The sequence below is a fragment of the Hyalella azteca genome, unplaced genomic scaffold (assembly GCF_000764305.2).
Source record: "Hyalella azteca isolate HAZT.00-mixed unplaced genomic scaffold, Hazt_2.0.2 contig7741, whole genome shotgun sequence".
Lineage (NCBI taxonomy): Eukaryota > Metazoa > Arthropoda > Malacostraca > Amphipoda > Hyalellidae > Hyalella > Hyalella azteca.
In genome coordinates this window covers 686,993-711,654 of record NW_025937857.1, presented here as the reverse complement: position 1 = coordinate 711,654, position 24,662 = coordinate 686,993, and the positions used below count along the sequence as shown (strand labels likewise).

Below are 24,662 nucleotides of genomic sequence, written 5' to 3'. Positions count from 1 at the left end.
TCCAGCCCAACTAACACTTGGACGTAAGATTATAAACAACATAGTGCTGACTCAAGCATGGATTAACTAAAGCTTTCAAACTCGGCTATAACGACATTCCATATCAGAGCTGTTGAGTCGTGACAGCTCAAGTAAAGTCGCCACTATAGCAAAGCTCAGATTCTGACAGAATCACGATTGAACACATCATGGGGTCTTTCAGGCTATTCACTTCATATTTTCTGCCATGTAGAATGGATATGAATACATTAATAAACCGCTTTAAAAGTGATGATAAAGCGTGACGCTTGATCATGTGCCAATGTCCAGACGATGTTGTCTTAAACATAAAAGGCGTGCGGCAGAACTTTCAGTAGCATTTCTTCGCTGCAGTTCTGAGCCCAGGTAAGCACAGTTCCTGCCATGCGTAACAAATTCCAGCTTTACAAGTAATTTAGTGAAATGTATAAAGTTGCAGTAAAAATCTCCAGGAGGGAAACACTATTGAATCAGGGATGTCGATACTTATTATTATTCTAGACCTAAGACAAATTTTCATTGATTATTCGAAATTTAGTTCACAATGCTTCATTTCTCTTCATCACTGACACATCCGCGTTTTAGGAACTGTATTGATACAAATAGTTAAGTACGACACTGAGACATTTATATTGCAGTTTAAATTATTGCAGTGTTAATTTTTGTTTGTAGAATTGCGTTTTTTAACAAGAGATGTTTTACACAGGAAAAAAAAGAGTACCTTTTCGCGGTAGACTGCAGTCATGATTCGTCTTCTCACCATCTCCGCTTTGATATCTGCAGCCTTCGCTGCCAGTTGCGAAGTAAGCCTCTTGTTCGCCATTGTAACAAAATTATTTTAAAAATATACATGGTTGAATTATTGTGTGTAGAAACAGTATTTTCCGATAAAAGTCGCGTTGTGAGTTTGAAATTAGAATTACATGTGATGAGAACAAAAATATTATCGTCCCGACAGCCGTGGTCAATGTCAATATTACTTTGTGAAATAATTTAAATAAATTCTGTCGATGTAACCGTAATACCTTATTTCCAAAGATGAAACTAGTCTCCAATTTATTCGTCGTCACACGACCTCACCTCATGTCTTTAGTGTCCATTCATTAGCAGAAGTAGAAAACCTCGGTGTTCAATTTTCCAGGAGGTGACGACAACGCTCGAGTTGCCTGGGACTGACTACAACACCAGCGTCGTCTACTCCATCTGCCCTGATGCCAACGTAATCACTTCAAAAGTGGTCGGTACTGAAATATTCCAGACCGCCACCGCTTACGAAGACTACGATGTGGTGAGTAACCTGCTTTCCGTAAAAGTGATATTGTATAGTAAATTCAATCATGGTTCTCCTCAGAAATTTGAGTTCTGTATCGGTTGATATTAAGATGACTTTGGTGTATGGTGTCATGAATTCAATTGTCTTCCATGTTAATCTGAGTTCACAAGAGCAGATAACTACTCGCTCGACACAGTAGAATTTGTAGTTTTCATTAACTATGAAATAGGCTTGCTGCAATAGCAAACTCTAGCAGTTTACGAAATCCATTATTTCTTAATCAAATCTGAAAATAATTTACAATCACATAACCTCAAATGAAAGAAAACAATATCATTTCTCGACTGCCTCAGGGTTTTGGTGCAACCAGAGATAGTGAGAAGGAAGAGTGTTTGGTGCACAAGCTGCAGGCGTCAACCCTGGAGGAGCAGGCTGCAGTTTTGCGTTCGCAGTCCACGCAAACTGTCCAGACCACAGGCAATCTGAACCTCATCAAGGTTCCTGAGGATGAGCCCGCATCTGAATTCGGCCAACGTATTGCCAACTTCTGCGGCGACTTCCCAGTGTTCAAAGTTGGTACAGACAACGAGGGCACACGTGTGGTTCCCTTCGAACAAGAAGATAGAGCCATCACTTTCACCTTCAAGAAATGCTTACTCTGGAGGTTCTTCTTGTTTTACACTTGCTTTACTACCACCCTCACCATCCCTACCGGTACCACCATTACCTTCGTTTGGTTCTTCGGGTAAACGACGACGGATGACGTCTGCTCCTCCTAGAATAACTATTCCTCATTTTTACGCTGTTATTATGTAACAGGGTTTGAAGGTTTCAGTTGTCATGGCGGTCAGAATGCGGCCTACTGAACGACGGCTTTAGTAGTTTTTGAGTTTCTTTTATATCTTCTGGTCTCAATGATGTCTGCACATTAAATAAAAAAAAAGATATGCATAACTTTTATTGCCGAACCGAGTTGCGCAATTTACTATAGTTTAACTGAACGCAGTGATGTGGTGCTATATCGTTGATAACGCTCAGGTGAGAAAAAAGTATGAATTTGTATCTTCTAATTTAATTGGTTACATCACATGTTGTGCAAGACTCACTGTCAGACGAAAGAGTAGAAATAACAAAATCGCAGTTTTCACCAGGATATCACAACGAGAGAAGGGGGAGACTGTGCAAGCTCCCCCCACTACGTAACAGATCCGCGGTCAGATTTCAATCCCTGCGGGAAGGATCACTTTCCGTGGCAGGGCCAAGGCTGTTCAACGCCCTACCAAGGGATCTGAGAGAGGGGTAGTTCACCCTGGAGACCTTCAAGAGACAACTAGACGTGTTCCTGGCACAATCCCAGATCGACCTCCCCTGCAACACTACCAGCGGCGAGAAGCAAGCAACAGCATCGTGCATCAGGTGGCCCGTGGCCCAAATGAGGACGGATGAACGATAACCAGAGGCGGCGATCCATCGTGGCCTGGGACTGCTATGTCCCAAACAAATACTTAGGATACTAAGGATACCAGGTGACTTTTGTGGGTAAAATTAATTCCCTGTAGTCGTCTATCAGAATAAAAATTATACAGCAGCTCTAAATCAGTGAAATTTGCACAAAAATGTATGCAATGGTGAATCCAAAACTTGCCAGCTGCAATTAAAAGCCTTTGAGTGCATAAATTTCCACAGTCTGATCGATCGATCAAGTCATGTGGACCAGACGGCTTCCACCCCAGATTACTCAAAGAGTTAGCAACTGTCCTAGCCAGCCCTCTGACGCCACTTTTTCGAAAAACTTTGAACGAAGGAATTTTGCCGGCTGACTGGAAAGAAACTCAAGTGACACCATTGTTCAAAAAAGGTGACAAAAGCTGCCCGGGCAACTATCGCCCTGCCAGTTTGACAAGTGTCGTTTGCAAGGTAATGGAATCTGTTGTGAGAGATCGATTGATAGATCATTTGACTGCTAACGATGAAGCAGTTGTTTGTTGCTGTCGTGCGCCCGAACCTAGAGTTTGAAACGTCGTATGCGGTATGATCACCGAAATTTGAAAAGGACAGAAATTTAGTAGAGAGTGTTCAAAGACGCGCAACAAGAATAGTTCCGGGCTTGAAAGGCAAGTCCTATGAGGAAAGATAAAAGATTATGATGCTTCCAAGCCTCAGTTATCGACGTCTGCGTGGGGACAAGTATACTCATTACTTATACAAGGTCCCAGAAGGATTACTAGAATTTGAATCAGGAACCAACACCAGGGGCCACGGCTATAAACTAAAAAACAGCGTTGGAACACATCCATGCGACAACATTTCTTCTCGCTTCGAGTCACTGACATGTGGAACAGCCTCCCCGATAGCATCGTTGACGCTCCGAGTATGAACATCTTCAAAAACAGACTAGACGAAGCTATGCAGGAGCATGTGTACAGTCTTAAAATGCCTAGCAAAATACTGACCAGGCAATAAGTCCAGCAGCTATCTCAATCAATCGTGGGATGCATGCCGGAGGCCAGCATTGCCCAAGACCAGCATATCTTTCATCCTCCTTTCCGTGCGTAAGCCTGCTAAAGGGCAGAGTAGACTAAGGGATTAAATGTTAAAAGCCAAAGGTACAAATCCCCTTCATGGAAATTAACCAGCGAGCTAATGAGAAGTAAGCCACAATACAAATGCTCTACGCCGTATTTAAAATCGCCCAACAGCTCTATCCCATGCCGTCTAACCTCATCACGATTTTCGGTAGGCAACTTCCTACGCCATACCGCTGTTGATACACAGCCAGCACTCCAGCCCGTCCGTTCGTCGTAGCTGTTTTCCCCCAGCATAACTCTACCTCCACGCTTACCCCGTCTCCCCGCCTTTTTTCACCGACGGCCGGAGGCTTTTCTTAGTTTCTGCTTACTTTACTGCATTACGCTATGAAAAGAGATCTATACGAGTTGTAACCTAACCTAACCTAATTCGGATAAGCATCAAAGGTCTGCGAGAAAAGCCTCCAGTTAGCCATGCGATAATGGTGGAGAGTCGGGGTAAGTGTGGGGGGGGGAAGAAGATGCTGGGGGATAGTAAGGCAGGGAAACAGTGACGCTTAACAGCATGTGTAAGAAGTGATGGTATGGGTTATAAAGCAATGGAGAACAACGTATTGACCGTTAACTATGTGGAGTAGCAGCTTGTGTGCTGAAGCAGTGTTGGTTTAAAGTTCGTGTGGTGAGATAGGTCAATTGACTACAGCTGCTTAGGTGCCCGGATGACAATATCTATAGCATTTAGATGGTTGATGTTGGCTCCAGGGCTGTTTTGAGCGTTAATTTGCTGGTCTACGGCTGCGCACCCTCAATCGTCAGCTATGGAAAGATCGGGTTCCAAAGGCCGGATCCCTTGTGAATCAAGTCACGAAAAGTTCAAGAATCGGCAACAGGCCATGGGCCTATTTCTTCAACGCCGACACTTCTATTCTATCAATCAATCTCTCTTATTCATTCCTATAAGGTTGTACTTCTTACATCTACAGCACAGGTTGTTGTTGCCTGCTGCACAGTTCAGAATGTTAATAGTTGAAAACTATTGCATTTAGTTATCATATGCATTAGGCTCCCATTGAACATTGGATGCACCCCTATTTTCTGACCTCATCCAGGCAGAGCGTGAATTTGTTCCTTTTAAGGCTGGTAGTCAGACTACAGCGAAGTCTGAGAGCGAAGTATTCGCGACAACGGGGTGAAATCCTCGTTCTGTCCTTAGCTTGGCCAGTTTCTATATACTCATAAGCTTGTAGTCCTTGTAATATATGATATCCGAACCAGCACCCTTTCTGGGGCAATGGGCGGCTTTCAGGTGACCGAGTAATGGCCAGCGGTCGGCTAGAATTGATTGGTCTCGGCCGACCACTGGCCACGTATTGTTCCTCGCTCCTCATTGAATTACCCCAATCTCCGTACCACTCGTCGTGGACTGACAGGTGAGATTTACGACTATGGCTTCCCCTCAAACGTTCCACAACTTCTAATCAATATTCAGGATTTTCACGTCATGTATGAGCATGTTCGTTCATAACTAGTTTTTGGTAGGTAATATCCACAACAAAGAGGCTGATCAAGAAATGCCGAGTATACCATTCAGTGAAGAATACAAATTATAACCTGTTGACATATCGAAAAGTGTAGAAGTCGCAGACTTGGTAAACATTAATATTCAAAGTTTCTGGAAATTTCCTTCATTCTAACTCTTTTAATACAAAGTTTACATATTTTTGTAACTGTACACCGTTTGTAAATACGTTGATGGGTAAGCAGAGAATAATTTATATCTCAATCTCATTTACGAGTTGAGTAAAATCCAGCCTAGTTTGTGAAGAAACTCATGGGGAAGATCAGAGCCTGTTAGAAGGCGCGCGGTTCTCAACCAGAGCCTTAAATAAAGATTAATAACCCCGCCAGCTGGCATAAACGTCTGTCCACGCATGTATAGGAACCACATGAGTGTGGAGACGAAACTGGTATGCCTGGGTGGAGGCTACGCCAGGAAAAATGCCGCAGCAGTTAGAGGTCATAATGTGAAGCACTTCTGGGAACCAAACACACCAGAAGGTTAACCACATTAGGCAGCCAACTATCCCTTGGCGAAAACCATACCTGGAGGCACATCACGCCATGGTTGTGAGGCCCGTCACACGATGGGTGTGCTGGCTGTAGTGGGGGTCATTCCACATCTGAGGACCAACCACACTTGATGTCCCACCGTGGCCCATCCATGCTTGGTGTGGGCAACCACGCCAAAAATATTCGGTTACCTAATTTCCTTTCAACTTTTGACGGTCCAATCTACAATAGAACATGTAACAGGAATATTTCAGACGCAATCAAGGATGCCCAGGAGCTTTAATGATAAAATTGTTACGAGCTCTTAACTCCTTCATCCACTCACTGACTGCTCTAAAAACGCCAATCAACAACATGAAACCGGCTGCTACGTGTATTTGGGCCGCTACGCTACTTAGTGAGTTTTGGGACGCCTGCGTCGAAGACTACAACTGCCGTGCATCGAACGGGGTCGCCTGCCGAAGACCACCACGCCCTGGATGTAATGGACCATCATGATTCCTGCCTTCCGGAACGTAGCCTTCAACACTTCAAGCCGTCCGTATCTAGGCAGTGGGTCGAACCAGCCCTCGGTCGAACGGCCACATGTCGAAGGACGATAAATTTTGGAACAGAACTATGCTATCTGAAACCTAACCTCAGATGCGATGAACGTAAAATTACGTAATTTAACGATGCCCGGAAGTCAGATTCGATGCGCGGCCTGGTAGTGCACGGCAGGTTCTATACGAGGCTGGAGGAAGACAAAGCAGAGTGGTTCACGGCTGATTGGTGGGTGTCCGGAGACATCCACGGCGTTCGATTCAGGGCTTATTGCTATTATGGAATAATTAACGAATAAAAATTAGAAACATAATTTGAACAATGATAAATATTTATTAAGGCCATAAGGCGCATGTAAATTACCTTTCCGAAATTCATTCATTTGTTATGTTACAAAAAATAATTTGAACTGTTTAATGGTGCGGCCATGTCCTAAGTCACAGAATAGGCAAATATATACATTTTTCATTGGTCGGGTTGATTATAGGTGACAAATTATTTAAACGCACGATGGACAAAAGTAAGAGATGCTTTCGTCATTTTTATCAAAATAGGCGACATGTTTATACACACATGGTGATACCATTTGCGACAACTGTCACAATTGATCATGTTTTGATCGTCTTTTTTGGGATTGATGCACTCGTCCAGAGCGCACTTCAAAAACGATGTACCGTGTGCCGAGCTGACGGCTATTTGTAGGTACATAAGCGTACAGCTGAAAGACCCTGGAGGTGTTCTACTCACGACAACTTTGCCGTTGCCTTTAAAAGACTTATGCACTTTTCGGTTTGATCGTTCCTCTTTGTGGTCAAATACTTGGTCTTTAGCATTCTCCAGCTCTTCTAATTTTGTTTCTGCATCGTTCAGTGTCCACCAGTAGATTTCCTCTGCCACTGCAAATGATTCTGCCATATTCGCAGACGTACACACCGCAGTCGTCAGTCGTCACTATTAGATTGGCGAGGCAAGTCATCAGGCTTATAGCCTCTCCAGACGTTCAAGTCGAATCTGTGGTGGGAATGAGCCTCATGTAATCCAGCCAAAAATAATGCCATTTCTTGTATGGGCTTCTCAGACCTGGTTTGCAAACTGTCTAGCAACAAGATGAACCGCTTAGTTAAGTCGACAACCAGGAGCATCCAATGTTGATGTTTGATGATGGGAATGAGCCAAATGTCGTACTTTAGGAGGCGGAGGTTTACTCCTCTCTGAAGCATGGTCTCACTCCCAGGACCGTGAATTTCAAGAGCCGTGAAAAACAGTGAATCGAGAGCTATCAATTTAACAAAATTTCTGTGTATGAATGGGTTTTTCGATTGTAAAAACAGAAAAGAATTTACGACCATATCGTCGAGCCATTCGTTGGGATCCAATGTTGCAAAATTTCGAGCAGTTAATTTGAACTTGCCTATATTGATGCCATCTGTTCCTTTGCATGTTTCTGCTGGATGACAGAAGTGGGGGTTTGCAACATCTGAATGAAGCACATTTTCTTTGAAAGATTCTATTTTGACTGGCTCGCCTTTTCGATCCCTTTTCTTTTGATAGGGGGTACTGGTGTTTTTTATTGGTGATAATTGCAACTGACTGGAAGAACGGTCATTATTTTCAGCTTCGGTCTCAGGCTGTGATGCGTTGAATGTGTTCAGGAAGGAATCTGGGGCTGGTGTGATGTCCATTTCCTCTCTTGTTAGCGGTCCCTTTTTCCCTCTCTTCTTTTTGCCGTGCATTTTTCTGGAGAGATCAGACAGCGAGAACTGCGGCCGAGTGACATTGGGAGCCTTGATTCTAGCAGCATATGAAGCAGCCAAAATATGAACGCAGTTCTTACCTCCTTTACATGAACATAAACATTTTTTCAGATTGACTGCATTAGGAACATCATTGTAACCGTGCACAATAAACGTTCCGGTCTTGGACTCCAGATTTACTCGGCCTAAATCAGCAAGATGGATTGCACGGGCTTCCTTTGTTCTCAAGTTTTCTGGAGATTTTGTTTTAGGGAAATTCGTTAATTTTTTACTTTGGATTTCATCCACAATTTTTGAGGGATCGCGAATTGATAAGGGGAATTTTAAGTCCTTTTTCTTTTTTGCTTTATCCCTGTGCTTCTCTTTTAGGTGCCATTCGCCCAAATTAGCGTATCCGCGCTCCATTTCCATGTGGAAGTAGTTCGTCAAATGGAAGAGAGCCAGAACCATAGCGTCCATAGATTTTTCTTCCCACTGGTTGAACCGTTTTAAAACGGTGTTGACGCCTTCAGAGACATTTGTTGTGATTGATTGAGCAATGCCAAGTAGTTCTCGGGCTCCTTGAATATTTGATTCTACGTCAGCTTTTAAGTTATTATTGAAGTAACTTGAAAATGGTTGAGACCATTCCAGGGACGATTGTGCCAACACAGTCTCGAATTCGACTGTAGATGTACACTTCAAAAGTTCTCGAATGTATGCTGTGTAACATTTCTCGTCTTCTTTGCTGCCTTTGTGTTTTTTTACCCAATGTTCCACATCCTTTATTATATGGTTCCAGCATAAAAGGTTGTGACAATCGGGGATGACATTTTTAATGGCATTTCTAATCCCCTTTTCACGGTCTGTCACGATGACAGTAGCAGGGCTGTTAATTTTAGGCAACAAGCTCACTAGACGGCGAAAGAAATAATTCATGTGACTCCGTGTCACGCAGTGCATGGATGAGAGTGCCGATAATGAAAGCAGGCTCCCCATCAAAGTGACAGTTACGGGCGATTAGAGGAGAGACGTAGAAATTGCCCATGTTGTATGTTGTGTCATATGAAAGTATATTGATTTCCTTCGGAGAAAATTGACGTTTGAACTGGGAAATTGTCTCTTTGTTGGCGGTTACAATGGAGCAGCTAGGAACAATTTTCAAATCGGTAACAAAAAAATTTAATTCTTCATTCATTTCAACGATGGAATAAATTTCACACTTGTCAATTTTTTTTGATTGCTTTTCGTGGTATTTTTGATTCGCCACTTGTTTCATGTTTCGAGGTGCAACGACATTCAAGTTTGCAATGGGCACCGCCGCAGAACTTGCAACCATTTTCTTATAAATTACGCTTGAAGCGTCGGCTTCCTTTCTCATTTTCTTCAAAGTTGAGGGTGTCGTACGAAAGAATTCTCGCTCGCATTTCTTTCTCGTATTACCATGCGGCATCTCATGGGCGCCAAAGTCGTCTTTACCAAGGTAGTGAATAAGCACATAACCTCGCTCATCGCCCAGCAATTCGTGTGAATACCTGCAAAATTTCACTTTTTTCCCCTTAATAAGTCGCTGATAATACCTCTTCCTAATTTTCGGTTCACGCTTCGGGAGTACTTTTATTCCTTGGTTTATCCACCGCATGCCATCAGAAACGAAATCTTTGGATTTTTCCTCCACACCTCTGAAGAGAAAGGCATCTCCATTCTTGGGGCTGAAGTGTGGCCATTCCGAAGCCGCGCTCACTTGGGCATTTGCTATATATTCTATAATTTGATCGATATGCAGCGGTTCCTTTGTGTTTGCTATCAGGCCCGCTTTATCTGTTAGGAAGGATTTATTGAAAAATATTAGTGTATACAATGGTTTTAAGAATAATCAAACAATCATGGCCAATGGAAAATTTTCTGAAAACAATGTGTATCAAATAAGGGAAACAAACGCTTTTTGAGGCAACTATAGGCAGATTGCTGTGCTCACATTTCGTAATAATTCATAAGATCGGCTGCGTTTATACAGTGTACTTCTGTAAAATTAAAAACTAGCAGTTGATGATATCAAGATGATATAAGTGTTTTCCTAATTCAATCTACGTAAGTATTTTCACAACATAATTCAGCTTGTTCTGACATCTTATGCACTAGATGAAATACAATCACTGATCTAGGTAAGTTTAATTTGTGAAAGCTGAATCACATTTATTCGGACTATAAGAGTGACTATACAAAGCGAACATTGCAATGGTTATATTCTATGAATTATAAAATGCGATATCATTCCGCCGGGCCAATAGCAATTCTCGTACAATAGAATTACCGTAATGTCTTCATTTTGAGATATTAACTAATTACACATAATACTCACTGGGCAGACTGCTACTATCGCTCTTTTCTGGTGAGCGTATCTGAACTTCGAAGGCTGAGGATTTAGATGAAGTTTCGGAATCTGTCGTGAAAATATCAAAGTGTTATCGAGGTGTGGCATGAGATGGTAGGTACAAAATCTTCCCGGACCTGAAGCGAAATTTTTCTAAGTAAATTTTCGAAAATTCGATACCAACTTTTTATGTTTTCTGGACGTTTCAGAAGATTCTCTATCGATTAGTTTGATCGAGAAATGAACTTTTCTGTGACCCGAATATGTTGGTGTGACGAAATTTTTCTAAGTAAATATAAAAATTTTATATGTGAAATTAAAAGTTTTCTCGACGTTTCAGATGATTTGCAGCCTTTTATTTTTTTGAACCTGGTCCGCCGGACCGGTCCGGGTCCGGGTTTTAGTCACTCGGTCCGGGTCCGGCGGACCGGTCCGGGTCCGGGTTTTAGTCAGTACCGCAAAGTCACTCGGTCCGGGTCCGGCGGACCGGTCCGGGTCCGGGTTTTAGTCAGTACCCTGGGTAAGAAATTATTTAAGGCTACAAACCTCCTCACAGGCTCACTCTTCAGTACTACCTACCTACCAGGCTACCACCAATCGTCAAATGGCAAATTGGCAATGGCCATTGCTCATACTGAAAGTGAAATGTAACTACCAGTTAGCCTAATCACTTAATGTCAATTTTTTTGTACTCAACAGTCAACACTCGACAGTCGCTATCATTCGATAATGATTATGATTATTGATTAGGTAATGGGAGTTTGACTTCGGGTATTCCTAATCGGACCTAATGTCAAAATTATAAGAAATCAACGAGAAAAAAAGTACCTATCGAATCTAATTAGGTAGGTATTATAGACTCTCCAGTCTCGAAAAATTTTTTTAAGTTATCTTTGGTCATGACAATTAAAAGTGTAAAAATCTACTTAGATACCGGTGCGCATTCTTCAAAATTCCTCCAGACCGAAAAATTTGATTGTGGTATCGAATGAATGAGATTTGGATAGATTTAAACTTTGCACAGCAGGCGTTGAGAAAGTTACCCTTTGGAGAATATCTGCTCCCGGTAGAGCTCCCGGTAGGTTTCGTCCAATTGACGGTCAAAACATTGCAATTCAAGTTATGAAGAATCATTGAATCAATAGCCATGTTTAGGCACACACACTCTTGCTACTTTACCGTGACAGATACCTATTCTGTCTAGGAGTTCAAACGCATGGCCGCCTCAATGGAAGTGGAAGCTTCGTGGCGGTAACGCCAGCGGGAAAAAAAGGAAGCTGTCAAACCACTGAGCCAATGTCGTTGGCTCGTTGCAACGTTTACAGATTCCCTCGTCTTGTTATCCCTCGTCCATAGTTATCCTATCATGAATAATAAGTTAACAACTCAAAATAATTTTGAAGCATGACGAGCCTTTCCCTAAAACTTTGATCCGATTAAACACTTGTAATGGATTAAACGAATTGAGACAATATTTGAATATTTCCACGACTTAACGTTAATTATGGAGTACTGTCTTTCACTCTTTCAGTCTTTGTTCATTTTGATTACTGAACAATGATTTAATTTCAACATTTTCTGAATGGGAAGTATTTTCACCTGGATGGTGATAAAGGCAGAAGACCTTAAAGATACACTCTTCCACAGACTTACTAAGTATTAACGAAATAATACATTTGACTTGCATACGAGTTTCATTACCGCGATAGGAATTATTCTGACATATCGCCTTACAAACTCCTCTTCCATGGTAATAACGGTAAACGAAGATATAAGCATGTACTGGTAATTAATATGCTCGCGAAGAATCTTGCCATGAGAACGAATTTTATTGTAAAGTCTAGATTGTTAGATTTATTTAATTTTTTATTTCATATTCTAGATTTTTTGAATCGTAGCTTTTTGAATATTTCGATGATATTTGAGGTCGTGACTAGGAATGACTGTTGTGTCGAGATGTTTGTTATCTAAGTAAATATAGTGGCTTCAGTTTTTAGGACCTATCAGTAATTTTACGTCTCGGACAAAAACGCGGCCTGTCTCACGGCCGGTCTCGCGGCCGCGCTCCTGTAATTTTCGACTCAGCAGAATATTCACAGATAGCTGCAGGTTCCCAATTCACAATTAAAATGATTTTAAGCGATTGGCTATCTCGCCGATTGGTCCCCGAATGAAAAGATGGAGATAGGGACTCAGGAATCATCTATATTGTATATTATTGCATATATTATTATATATTATATTATGCATATATTATATTATAACCACTGGGCAGGGTGGCCCAGTGGTTAAAGTTCAGAGTACCAAGATTGGCGCAGAGAGGCGCGGATTCGATCCCAGCTCTGTGCGCCAGTTTCTGGTCAGAATCGGCGAGGAGGCCGGGCGGTTAAGCACAGCAGAATTGTAGCAGCGAGTTGCGAGTTCGAGACCGCAAAATGCTGTGAATGTTCTGCGATGTTAAGAATCGGCGACAGGCCTACGGCCTAATAACGCTGAAACCGCTATATTATTATATTATATTATTATTAAGATTGGTGGAACCCAAATATTTTTATTGGGACGGAATTTGGCCACAGCTGCCGAATTCGGTGGAGCTGCGGCTCAAATATCCATTGTATCAACGGTCCCTATATCTAAACTTTACTGTTCATGTTTTTTCTATGTCAATGAGATATAAATGGAAACATTAAATTCAATTGCATGATACACCAATCGGAGTCTTCACAGATCTACGGCCCAAAGTGCTGGGTGCCGGCAACTTCGTTTTGTTTAAAAACATATCCGTTCGTTCTAAGAAATTTATGATTTCGTCGTAAATTTATGATTTTTAATGTGTCATAAATCATAAAAAATTCATGATTTATGACGAGCAATTTACAATATTTAGTTAGTTTGTTTAGCATTTCTCATCAAAAAACATGTTTTTGAATTCTTCTGTTAAATGCAAGCGATGTTTGACTACAAAATAGTTTACGTGGTAAAAATAACACTGTTGCAGTTTTTTAATTAACGGTCTTGTATCTTTAGCGCATGTCTGTCCGTGACTTTGCGGACGGGCGGACGAGAAAATGCGCTCTCTGTCACTCACTGCATGCAGTGAATACTGAGTTATATTTTTTCATTATTTGTTCCTTAATGTAATTGGATATGAAAAAGTCGTGCTTAGGATTTCGCCTTGGGGTAAAGTTCTGATAAATTTATTTCCTTGGGAAAAGGGCAAATGCTCAGTGATTTTCGACGGGCCCATAGTTTATTTTATCATTTATTTTAAGTTTATGTAGTTTGTCTTGTATCTTCGGTAGCGGCACGGGCTTTATTTCGTTTCCTACATCAGCAGGCAAACAAGAAAGCTACAATCCACCAGCAGCTTATTCTTTAAGCAAGAATTATATCAAATTTTACTAATCAGGACTTTTTCCGAACACCAAGTTACAGCTGATTTGCATATTAAGCCCGACCAGGTGCTTTTTCGGCAGGAAATAAGGTGTGCCGGAATAGTGATAACGTGCCACTGATAAATGAATCTCTTACCTAAGTCTTCGAATGAAGTTCCACGTGGCGTCCCATGTTCTCAATGACTCATGTTGATTTAGAATATTAGAGGTCAGAGCTCATTATATTGCATAGGATACGTTCGAATTGAATAAGTTTTTCTAACTAAAGTGGAGGTTTATTTGAATCTTTCAGTTATTCGATTACTTTCAAGATAATTAACCTATTTGGCCAAACCCAATTTATGCTCTCATGTTTTCAAATTTCAATATCCTGGCCAGATTTAAAATTAACATGTAATTATGAACGCTTTATAACCGTAAACGCATAAATTTTATGAAAACCTGCATCATATGTCGCTAGCCTAAGTTAGGCCTAAGGACGAAATAGTAGCTCGCTTTTAACGCATATCAGTCGAGATCTGGACCCAGGTTATTCCTTCGTTTTCGTGTGTAAACTGTACACAACCTCAATTTTGGGCCTACGGTTCACTTACAGTTGACCTGAGGCTATGTGAGCATCTTGCGATCGCATCGTCCTGGACTTGCTCAGTTCATAAAGTGAGTCAAATGTTTAATTTCAGCCGACGTGATAGTGTTTCACATCGTAGGTTTTCTTTGTAGTTGAATACCATTTTTTTACATTATTTTGCTTATGACTTGAATTAACCACGGAATTTGATCACAATTTTATCAACATTATTTTGTTTTTATGATTCAATAATCCTCGCATTTTAATAACAATTTGCTTAATATTATCTTGCATTTGACGGTAATTATAACTATGAGGTTCAATCAAATTAATTTTTTTGCACGCCTTCTCCATTTTTTGTGGATGATCCATTCAAAATATTCTTGTAATTTCATGGTAGACTTAATTTTTTGGTGGAGTGACCCGAGACGTATTATCATTTCCTTTGACAGATCTACGTGCAACTTACTTTCTACGTATTTTAATAAATCAACTGAATTATCAAGTCTATTAATTAATTTGGTTATTGATACTTTTACAACTATGTCCCACGGACGAGCGTTGTTATTTAGGCACGACTAATTTAGCACAGCTAAACTCTCGACGGCTGACCAGCCTGACCATGAGCCTGACCTCATAGCAGCGTAAGTTCGTTGTTAAATCACGTCAATAATGATACTTGCCTAATTTTCTTCATTCTGGAGGTATCTTTTCTAAATTGTATAAATTCTAGAATTGTTACACACTAATAGCACGTGATAATATTAAAGCACACTTGAAGAAATGAATGAGGCATTGTCTAAATAGCGCCGTATTTCTTACCCTTTTGTGGATCATCCTGACCCATATTGTGGCTCAGAAAAACTGCGGGAAAGTGCGTCGTTATTAGGACAATATGACCTATTATTTTTCTCAGTGTAGGAAGTATCCTCTAATTGGCTATTTAGTTGCACATGTTCCAGGTCCCGCCATGGATGATGGATTCATAGCTACCATGAACAACGCTCTACGAATTACTGTGAGCATTCCCTTTCAGCGCATTAACTTTCATGTATTGAACGTTCAATCTATATGGATTAACGATACATATTAAATGCATAAGATGTTTTGGTTTTCACGATATGGTTTCGATGTTGTTGTTTATAGGATTTTATTTGCCGGAGATTGCTGTAATTTTTTAGGATTTAGAGAAATGTTACAAATTTTAATTACATCACAATTTTCATGACAATCTGGAGTTTGAACCCACAAGTCATTCTCTGATCATGTTTCCCTAACCTTTGGTCTATCCAGCATAAGTGAGGTCATTAATCACATAGCTAATTCCACGATTTACTTAATGTGCAGGATCGTCATAATGCTGCTCAAGATGACGTTGATGATGACGTTGCAGAGGTGGGCACGTCGACCTAGCTACTCCAGGGAGTGGCGACCTAGCTACTCCAGGGAGTGGCCCAAGCGTATGGGAAAGGGACGCACGTGGGGAGCCAGAGATTACCTACGGCGCTTTTTTAGAAATGAGGCATCAGCTGGAAATGATTCAACACCAGATGCAGGAGCTGCTGGGCCAGGGGCGCCAGGCAGAGTGGTGGAGACGCAGGTAAGCGCACCAATAAGGGAAGAGTCTGGCATTCTGCTGGCCAACATCGGGGGGCTCTTCCCACTGAGAGCGCGTCACAAGATTGGCGTGCTGCGTGAGATGGCCGACGAGGGTGGGATCTTTATGATTGCACTAACGGAGTCGCACCTAAGAAAAGATATCCTCGATGCAGAAATTACAATGGAAGGATTCCAACACTACCGCGCGGACCGGAAAGAAGGGAGAAAGAAGGGTGGAGTAATTGTCTACCTTAGGAACTCCCTNCGGACTGTCCAGTAATGGGAAACTACCCTCAGCAAGTGACAAGCAACAGCATCTTGCATCAGCTGGCCCAAATGAGGGCAAATAGACGGAACACGTCCAACGTTACATCCGACGACGACTCGGAGACGGAGGACGACGAAGGCGGCGCATCAGCGTGACCTTGGACTACGACGTCCTAAACTCATCATAAGATCATAAGGTCATAAGGTAAGGTAAGGAACAAATGCTTCATTACTCCTCAATGTTCATGAAGTCTTCCCCCCTTAGTCGGGGTTGGGACGGCCAGCAGTACGCCCCTCATGCTCTGCGCCGCGCCAGGGTGTAAGATGGGGATTAGGCTCATTGGTCCATATAGGCAGAGGTGGGCAGTAGCGCGATACATGTAGCGGCAGCTACATTTTCAGTAGCGGTAGCGGCGCTACAATGTTGTGGGTGTAGCGGTAGCGGTAGCACCCGCTACATTTAGAGCATGTAGCGGTAGCGGCCGCTACATTTCAAAGTAGCGCTGCCCAGCTCTGTCCATAGGTCTCGAGTTCCATTAGTGGATTAGTTCAAAGTTCCCTAGGCCCATTGGTTCATAGATCCATAAGTCCATGTGTCCAAAAAAATACTGGTCCATAGGTACCTATATAGGTCCATAAATCCATGGGTCCGTAAGTGCATTGAACCATAGGTCCCAAGGTCCACCGGTCCACAAGTTCGTTGATCAATTGGTCCATTGGGTGGCCTAGTGGTTACAGTTCAGAGTACCAAGATTGGCGCAGAGAGGCGCGGGTTCGAAACCAGCTCTGTGCGCCATTTTCTGGTCAGAATTGGCGAGGAGGCCGGGCGGTTAAGCAGAGCAGAATTAAGCAGTGAGTTGCGAGTTCGAGACCGCAACAAGCTGTGAATGTTCTGCGATGTTAAGAATCGGCGACAGGCCTACGGCCTACTAAACGCTGAAACCGATATTATTATTATTATTATTATTATTATTATTATTATTATTATTATTATTATTATTATTCTTATTATTATTATTATTATTATTATTGCTCCATATAGGTCCATAGGTGTCAGTTATTCATGAGATCCTTATGTGAAGTCCTGCACGGCTAATGTAAATGATAATTCAGCTCCTTAGTTGAAGCCGTGGTAGGCTAATTTAATTATATTTTAGGTACATGAATAAAGCCAGAGTAGGGTTAATTTAAGTTAAACATTAACCCTTTAGAATATGTCCAGGATGGCCACGGTTTCTAGTGCCGACAGGCTCGCACCTAACGTATAACTTTATTTCATTAACCAGAGACATCACAGCACTATGGCGGCACAAGTGTCCCGGTATCTACGCGATGCCCGAAGAGACTGACATAACCTACACACACGCCATGATTGTGGGGCCTCCAAGCACACCCTACGAGGGGGGATTTTTCATTTTCGGGATCAGGTGAGCGGTCTTTTATTAATTACATTCAGGCTCAGGTGTGTTGTCCTTTGTTAATTAGCTTCAGGTTCAGGTGGGAGGTCCTTTATTAATTAACTTCAGGCTCAGGTGGGAGGTCCTTTATTAATTAACTTCAGGCTCAGGTGGGATGTCCTTTATTAATTAACTTCAGGTTCAGGTGAGCGGTCTTTTATTAATTGACTTCAGGCTCAGGTGGAAAGTCCTTTGTTAATTAACTTCAGGCTCAGGTGGAAAGTCCTTTGTTAATTAACTTCAGGCTCAGGTGGAAAGTCCTTTGTTAATTTACTCCAGGCTCAGGTGGGAAGTCCTTTATTAATTAACTTCAGGCTCAGGTGGGAGGTCCTTTGTTAATTAACTTCAGGCTCAGGTGCTAAGTCCTCAATTGTTAATTAACTTCAGGCTCAGGTGGTAAGTCCTCAATTGTTAATTAACTTCAGGCTCAGGTGAGAGACTTTTTGTTAATTAAATTAAGGCTCAGGTAAGAGGCCCTGCATAACATAACATAACATAGTGATGTCGGCGCTGAGGAGTAGGCCTGGTGTGGCCTGTTGCCGATTCTTGAAGTTTTCGTGACTTGTTCACAGAAGATCTAAAATCGTTTCATTTGACCGGATCTTTTCAAGACTGACGATAGTTTGAAATAACTACTAGACATCCACCGGGTTCGATTTGGTGCATTTCAAGTCTGAACATATATTTTTCCATAGCTTCATCTAGTCTGTTCTTGAACGCGTTCATACTCGGAGCGTCAACGATGTAATCAGGGAGGCTGTTCCACATGTCGGTGATTCGAAGCGAGAAGAAATGTTGTCGCAGTTTTTTTAGTTATAGCCGTGGCCCCTTGGTTCTTGTTTCAGATTCTAGTAATCCTTCGGGAACCTTGTATAAACCATGAGTTTACATGTTTACTTCAATGAGGTCCCTACGCAGACGTCGATAACTGAGGCTTGGAAGCTTCATGATCTTTAATCTTTCTTCATAGAACTTGAAGCATAACTTTAAGCATAACAGAGGCATAACTTTAAGTATTTCCAAGTAGCGTTGCTTTGCAAGGAGATTGCGTAATTTGCAAGGATATTGCAAGTATAATGGCCTCCCAAGAGAAACATGCAAAATACCGTGTAATTAATTATCTACACTTGTGGCTGATCTCTTGGGAGCAACAGGAACATGAACATTTGTTAGATATTGCGGGGAACTTGCCGAAGTGGAAAGATGTTTAATTGGAAGGAAACGTTTTCTTCATATCATACTAGTAGGATGAATATTTTAAACACACATTCTACCACCATCTTCCTGAGAGAACATAATCTAAATTACAATTTGTACTTCCTGTTCGTGCTGCCAGGTACGGGCCAGACTATCCTTTTGAACCTCCCCGAGTTCGCTGCCTGTCCAGCTACCGCTACGGTAGAATAATTGAGCTACATCCTCACATCAACACCAACGGCGTCGTCAGCTTAGATATACTCAAGTAAGTCAGAACAACTGCTTAGCTTATATATGTTTAACAACCACACTGACTAACCCAAGTAAGTCAGAACAACTGCTTAGCTTAAATATGTCTGAACAACCACATTGATTAATCCAAGGGAGTCTTAATAACAAAATTGATATACTCAAGTAAGTTTGAACAACTGCTTAGCTTAAATATGTTTTAGCAACCACACTGACCAACCAAAGTAAGTCAGAACAACTGTTTAGCTTAAATATGTCTGAACAACCACATTGATTAATCCAAGGGAGTCTTAATAACAAAATTGATATACACAAGTAAGTTTGAACAACTGCTTGGCTTCTATATGTTTTAACAACCTCAATTGATTAACACAAGTAAGTCAGAGTAACCACATTGATTAACACAAGTACGGTAAGTCAGAGCAACCACATTGATTAACACAAGTACAGTAAGTCAGAACAACCACATTGATCAATCCAAGTAAGTCAGAACAACCACATTGATTAACACAAGTACAGTAAGTCAGAACAACCACATTGATCAATCCAAGTAAGTCAGAACAACCACATTGATTAACACAAGTACAGTAAGTCAGAACAACCACATTGATCAATCCAAGTAAGTCAGAACAACCACATTGATTAACACAAGTACAGTAAGTCAGAACAACCACATTGATCAATCCAAGTAAGTCAGAACAACCACATTGATTAACCCAAGTAAGTCAGAACAACCACATTGATTAACACAAGTAAGTCAGATCAACCACATTGATTAACACATGTATGTCTGAACAACTGTTTAACTTAAATATGTCTGAACAACCACATTGATTAAGCCAAGGAAGTCTTAATAACAATTGATTATTGATTAATAATTGATTCGCTCAAGTAAGATTTGACAACTGCTTAGATTTACTCATCTATAACTAAGCTAAAACATTGAATTACTCAAGAACGACTGAACAATTGCCGGGATTTACTCACCGAGTGTAAAAAGTGAATAAAGATCTTAAATATATTTTGATCGAAGGGCTCTGTACTAACTTTTGCTTATGCAATAATTTGTTTACGGTTTAGGAGTTTGTGCAATTAAAAAAAGTGTAAATTTTCTCATCCTGGGTAGCTGGATTTAATTTAATATTATTATCAAATTCTAAAATAGGTTCCGATGTATCATATCCGATGTGGTTAAACAGGCTTGCTCGGTAATTTCGGTTAGGAACAATAGAGTTGTTCTTATTCGTGAAGAGTTGAGTGATCAAATAGTAAAATCTGTAACTAATAAATTCATAAGGTGCCTATCATCTTAATTATGATAATTTTCTTAAGTGTTTGAACTGCAAGTTGAATTTTAGTATTCATTAAAACTTATTTTTGCCGGAATATTTAATCGAAAAAAATTGTCATGTCTCTTATTAAAATAGCACAAAGTTTCAACAGGTGGACTAAACAGCAGCCAAACAATTTTTTTTGGTCCGTGGCAGTATTCTCATGTTAAGTTATACTATTAATTCGAAACATAAACCATTATGTAACTCGATCCATCACCCATATGTTAAATATTTATTATTTCATTTAATCTTTATTAATTAAATCATACGATGATCGCAGTACCTGTACTAATCCGTACAGGTCCATGGCAATGTTCATATGTTAAGATTCTTCTCCAATTAATTAAAATATCAAATTCTTAATTTCTTCTTAATTTGAATTTATATTAAAGAATTAAATCCTTAACACATTTAATCTTGTGATAATCGGATAATCGCAGCAATTTAATCTTACGATAATCGCAGCAATTTAATCTTACGATAATCGCTCAGCAATTTAATCTTACGATTATCGCAGCAATTTAATCTTACGATAATCGCAGCAATTTAATCTTACGATTATCGCAGCACCTGCTCTGATCACAAATGGTCGTCGGCCCACTCCCTGACGTCGCTGCTGCTGTCCATCCAGACCATCCTCACTGACAATGTCCTGTTGTTCGACCCTAAGCCATCAGAGGTACGTTATTACGTGTAAAAAGTGCGTTACGTAGTCCAGGTACGTGACATATACCACCCTTCATTCCAGGTCCGTGACATATACCAACTTACCATTCAAGGTACGTGACATATACCACCCTCCCTTTCAAGGTACGTGACATATACCACCCTCCCATCCAAGGTACGTGACATATACCACCTTGTCATCCAAGGTACGTGACATATACCACCCTCTCATCCAAGGTACGTGACATATACCGCCTTCCCATCTAAGGTACGTGACATATACCACCTCCCATCCAAGGTACGTGACATATACCACCTCCCATCCAAGGTACGTGACATATACCACCTTGTCATCCAAAGTACGTGACATATACCACCCTCTCATCCAAGGTACATGACATATACCACCCTCCCATCCAAGGTACGTGACATATACCACCTTGTCATCCAAGGTACGTGACATATACCACCTTGTCATCCAAGGTACGTGACATATACCACCTTCTCATCCAAGGTACGTGACATATACCACCTCCCATCCAAGGTACGTGACATATACCACCTTGTCATCCAAGGTACGTGACATATACCACCTTCTCATCCAAGGTACGTGACATATACCACCTCCCATCCAAGGTACGTGACATATACCACCTCCCATCCAAGGTTCGTGACATATACCACCCTCCGATCCAAGGTACGTGACATATACCACCCTCCCTTCCAAGGTACGTGACATACACCACCCCTCATTCAAGGTACGTGACATATACCACCTTCCCTTCCAAGGTATAAGTGACGTATATAAAACCTCGTAATCATGTACGATGAGGACGCTAATATATTCCTTGACATTGTTCAGGACTCAAGACGTCAATCAGAACGTGTAATAAACATAAAATATCAATGTAACTTGAATTCAATCAACTTGAAAATTTTTACTTTGCTCGGCGCGTTGAATATGCATGAATAGAGCGCAGAATTTTCGAGACTACTCAAAAAAATATAACTCAGTACTCACTGCAGTGAGTGACAGTGAGCGCATTTTCTCGTCGACGAAAACATGAAGTCACGGACGGACAGACAGACAGACGGAAATGGCGAGTACAATAGTGCATTTTTTCTTAAATGAGAAAATGCGCTAAAAAGTCTCGGCGGCTGCACAGAATTATTTTTTTTCAATTTTAATATTGACCATAAATGCGTGTTTTTTTTCCAGGGGGCCAAAGTCCTCTCAGAAGATGTCTTCATATACGACATGTATGTTGCCCACCAAACTATTTCCATTACGGTGATAAAAACACTGATGGGCGCCAAGGCCTATAGGATACATCCATACATATTACGCGCCATGAAGAAGGAGTTCTTCAGAAATTATCAAAAATACTTAGAAATCTGCCGTTCCTACCAGTTTTTCGACTTTAAATCCTTCACTGTGGTAAGTCTTGAAAATAGTTTCACAACCATTGGTATTATTAAACCATAGCATTGTTTAATTAATGTGCTTCAGCTGGGGATTTTTGGTATGTACTAGAATGATATGAATCTTAGCCGTTCAGGTTTTCATTATAGAAATTGTTTCGTCTGTTCTCATAGGATATGTAGTGATTTAGGTTGCTAACGTTAGTAACATAATTATTGCTATAACGCACTACTATATAGTGACATAACTATTACTGTAAAATGTTTAACACACGTTTTCCTAAATCATCTTTCGACACTATTTTACCTTGCAGCACACTCAAGACGCTGCATGGCAAAATAAATTTTATTACTATAAAATGTTTAATACACGTTTTCCTAAACCATCTTTAGACAGTATTTTACCTTGCAGCACACTCACGACGCTGCACGGCAAAATAAATTTTATTACTATAAAATGTTTAATAAAATTTTTCCTAAATCATCTTGTGACATTATTTTACCTTGCAGCGCACTCACGACAGTATCACGTTCATCCCGCATTTTGCTTTTCTCGCGTCGATGTTACGAGACCTCCATCACGACAGACAACTCCAAGCTGCTCGACGAGACGCCTTCAAAACAACTGTGTAATTCCATCGGGCAGGTCCAAGAACAAGCTGCTCGACGAGACGCCTTCAAAACAACTGTGTAATTCCATCGGGCAGGTCCAAGAACAAGCTGCTCGACGAGGCGCCTTCAAAACAACTGTGTAATTCCATCGGGCAGGTCCAAGAACAAGCTGCTCGACGAGGCGCCTACAAAACAACTATGTAATTACATTGGGCAAGTCCAAGAACAAGCTGCTCGACGAGGCGCCTTCAAAACAACTGAAAATTCCATCGGACAGATCCAAGAACAAGCTGCTCGATGAGGCACCTTCAAAAAAACTGTGTAATTCCATCGGGCAGGTCCAAGAACAAGCTGCTCGACGAGGCGCCTTCAAAGCAACTGTGTAATTTCAACAGCAAGACCAAGAACAAGCTGCTCGACGAGGTGCCTTCAAAACAACTGTTTAATTCCATCGGGCAGGTCCAAGAACAAGCTGCTCGACGAGACGCCTTCAAAGCAACTGTGTAATTTCAACAGCAAGACCAAGTACAGGCGCAAGTCGTGTCAGCGTCGTCGTGAATGCGACTAGAAATAACTTAACAACGATTTAAAATATTATGTATATTATAAAGTTAGTATAGTTAAGTAAAAGTTTGTCTGTACGCACGTCTGATCGAAGTCTGCATGATTTCTATTAACAATTTTCTTGCTTGTTTTCTCGATGAGTCGAAGGAATTATCTTGCTGGCACTGGCAGGTCAAAAGAATACACTATATATTTGTATACACAATAATGTATATTACTGTATATTATTAATAATGTATTTCTGTATATTACTGTATATTCAGTCAAGCATACTGAATATGCTGGACTGTCATAATTCTCTTCTGCTTTTAGGAATACGTTCTATTTTTTTCGAATTCGCAGGTTTATTAATTTTTCTTTTTGTCTCGCACTGATCTAAAATTAAATAAGTAAAATAAACAATAATTATAGTAATATAATAGTATAAATTAACAAATATAATCCTGCTTGATATCAATTTATCCTTCTATGCCGATGATGTTCATTAGATCCTTGGTTGCGTCAATAATTTAAATCATTTCGCGCGTGGCAATGATGACATATGTACATGTTTCGAATGATGTTACCATCTTGTGGTAATAAATAATATTGACATTCATTGTAGTTCAAATAGAATAAATTGCTTGATCGAGAACATTCTGAAGACTTTAAAGTTGTATTGGTGTGATACATGCAATTAGTGGCTAATTGTATTTGTGCGATATATGCAATTATTAACTAGTTGTATTTGTGCGATATATATGCAATTATAAGCTAATTGTATTCATGTGATATATACAATTATTAGCTGTCT

General features: G+C 40.8%; 3 protein-coding genes across 3 annotated transcripts; 2 read left to right on the top strand and 1 right to left on the bottom strand.

Moving 5' to 3' along the window:
- The first annotated feature begins 303 nt into the window (after positions 1–303).
- Positions 304–2,238, top strand: LOC108677028. The gene is made up of 4 exons (XM_018165178.2): positions 304–384; positions 725–821; positions 1,160–1,306; positions 1,645–2,238. The coding sequence occupies exons 2-4, from the start codon at positions 762–764 to the stop codon at positions 2,038–2,040; spliced, it is 603 nt and encodes a 200-aa protein (XP_018020667.1). The 5' UTR covers positions 304–384; positions 725–761; the 3' UTR covers positions 2,041–2,238.
- Positions 2,239–7,373: 5,135 nt separating this feature from the next.
- LOC125178192 lies at positions 7,374–9,339 on the bottom strand. The gene is made up of 2 exons (XM_047881375.1): positions 7,844–9,339; positions 7,374–7,528 (listed from the first exon to the last, which is right to left on the bottom strand). Exons 1-2 carry the CDS (start codon positions 9,162–9,164, stop codon positions 7,374–7,376), a joined length of 1,476 nt encoding a protein of 491 aa, XP_047737331.1. The 5' UTR covers positions 9,165–9,339.
- A 6,680-nt stretch (positions 9,340–16,019) lies between these two features.
- Positions 16,020–23,480, top strand: LOC125178191 (ubiquitin-conjugating enzyme E2 Z-like). The gene is made up of 7 exons (XM_047881374.1): positions 16,020–16,102; positions 16,634–16,687; positions 17,655–17,795; positions 19,162–19,287; positions 21,173–21,284; positions 22,491–22,709; positions 23,204–23,480. Exons 1-7 carry the CDS (start codon positions 16,020–16,022, stop codon positions 23,324–23,326), a joined length of 858 nt encoding a protein of 285 aa, XP_047737330.1. The 3' UTR covers positions 23,327–23,480.
- Positions 23,481–24,662: the final 1,182 nt, after the last annotated feature.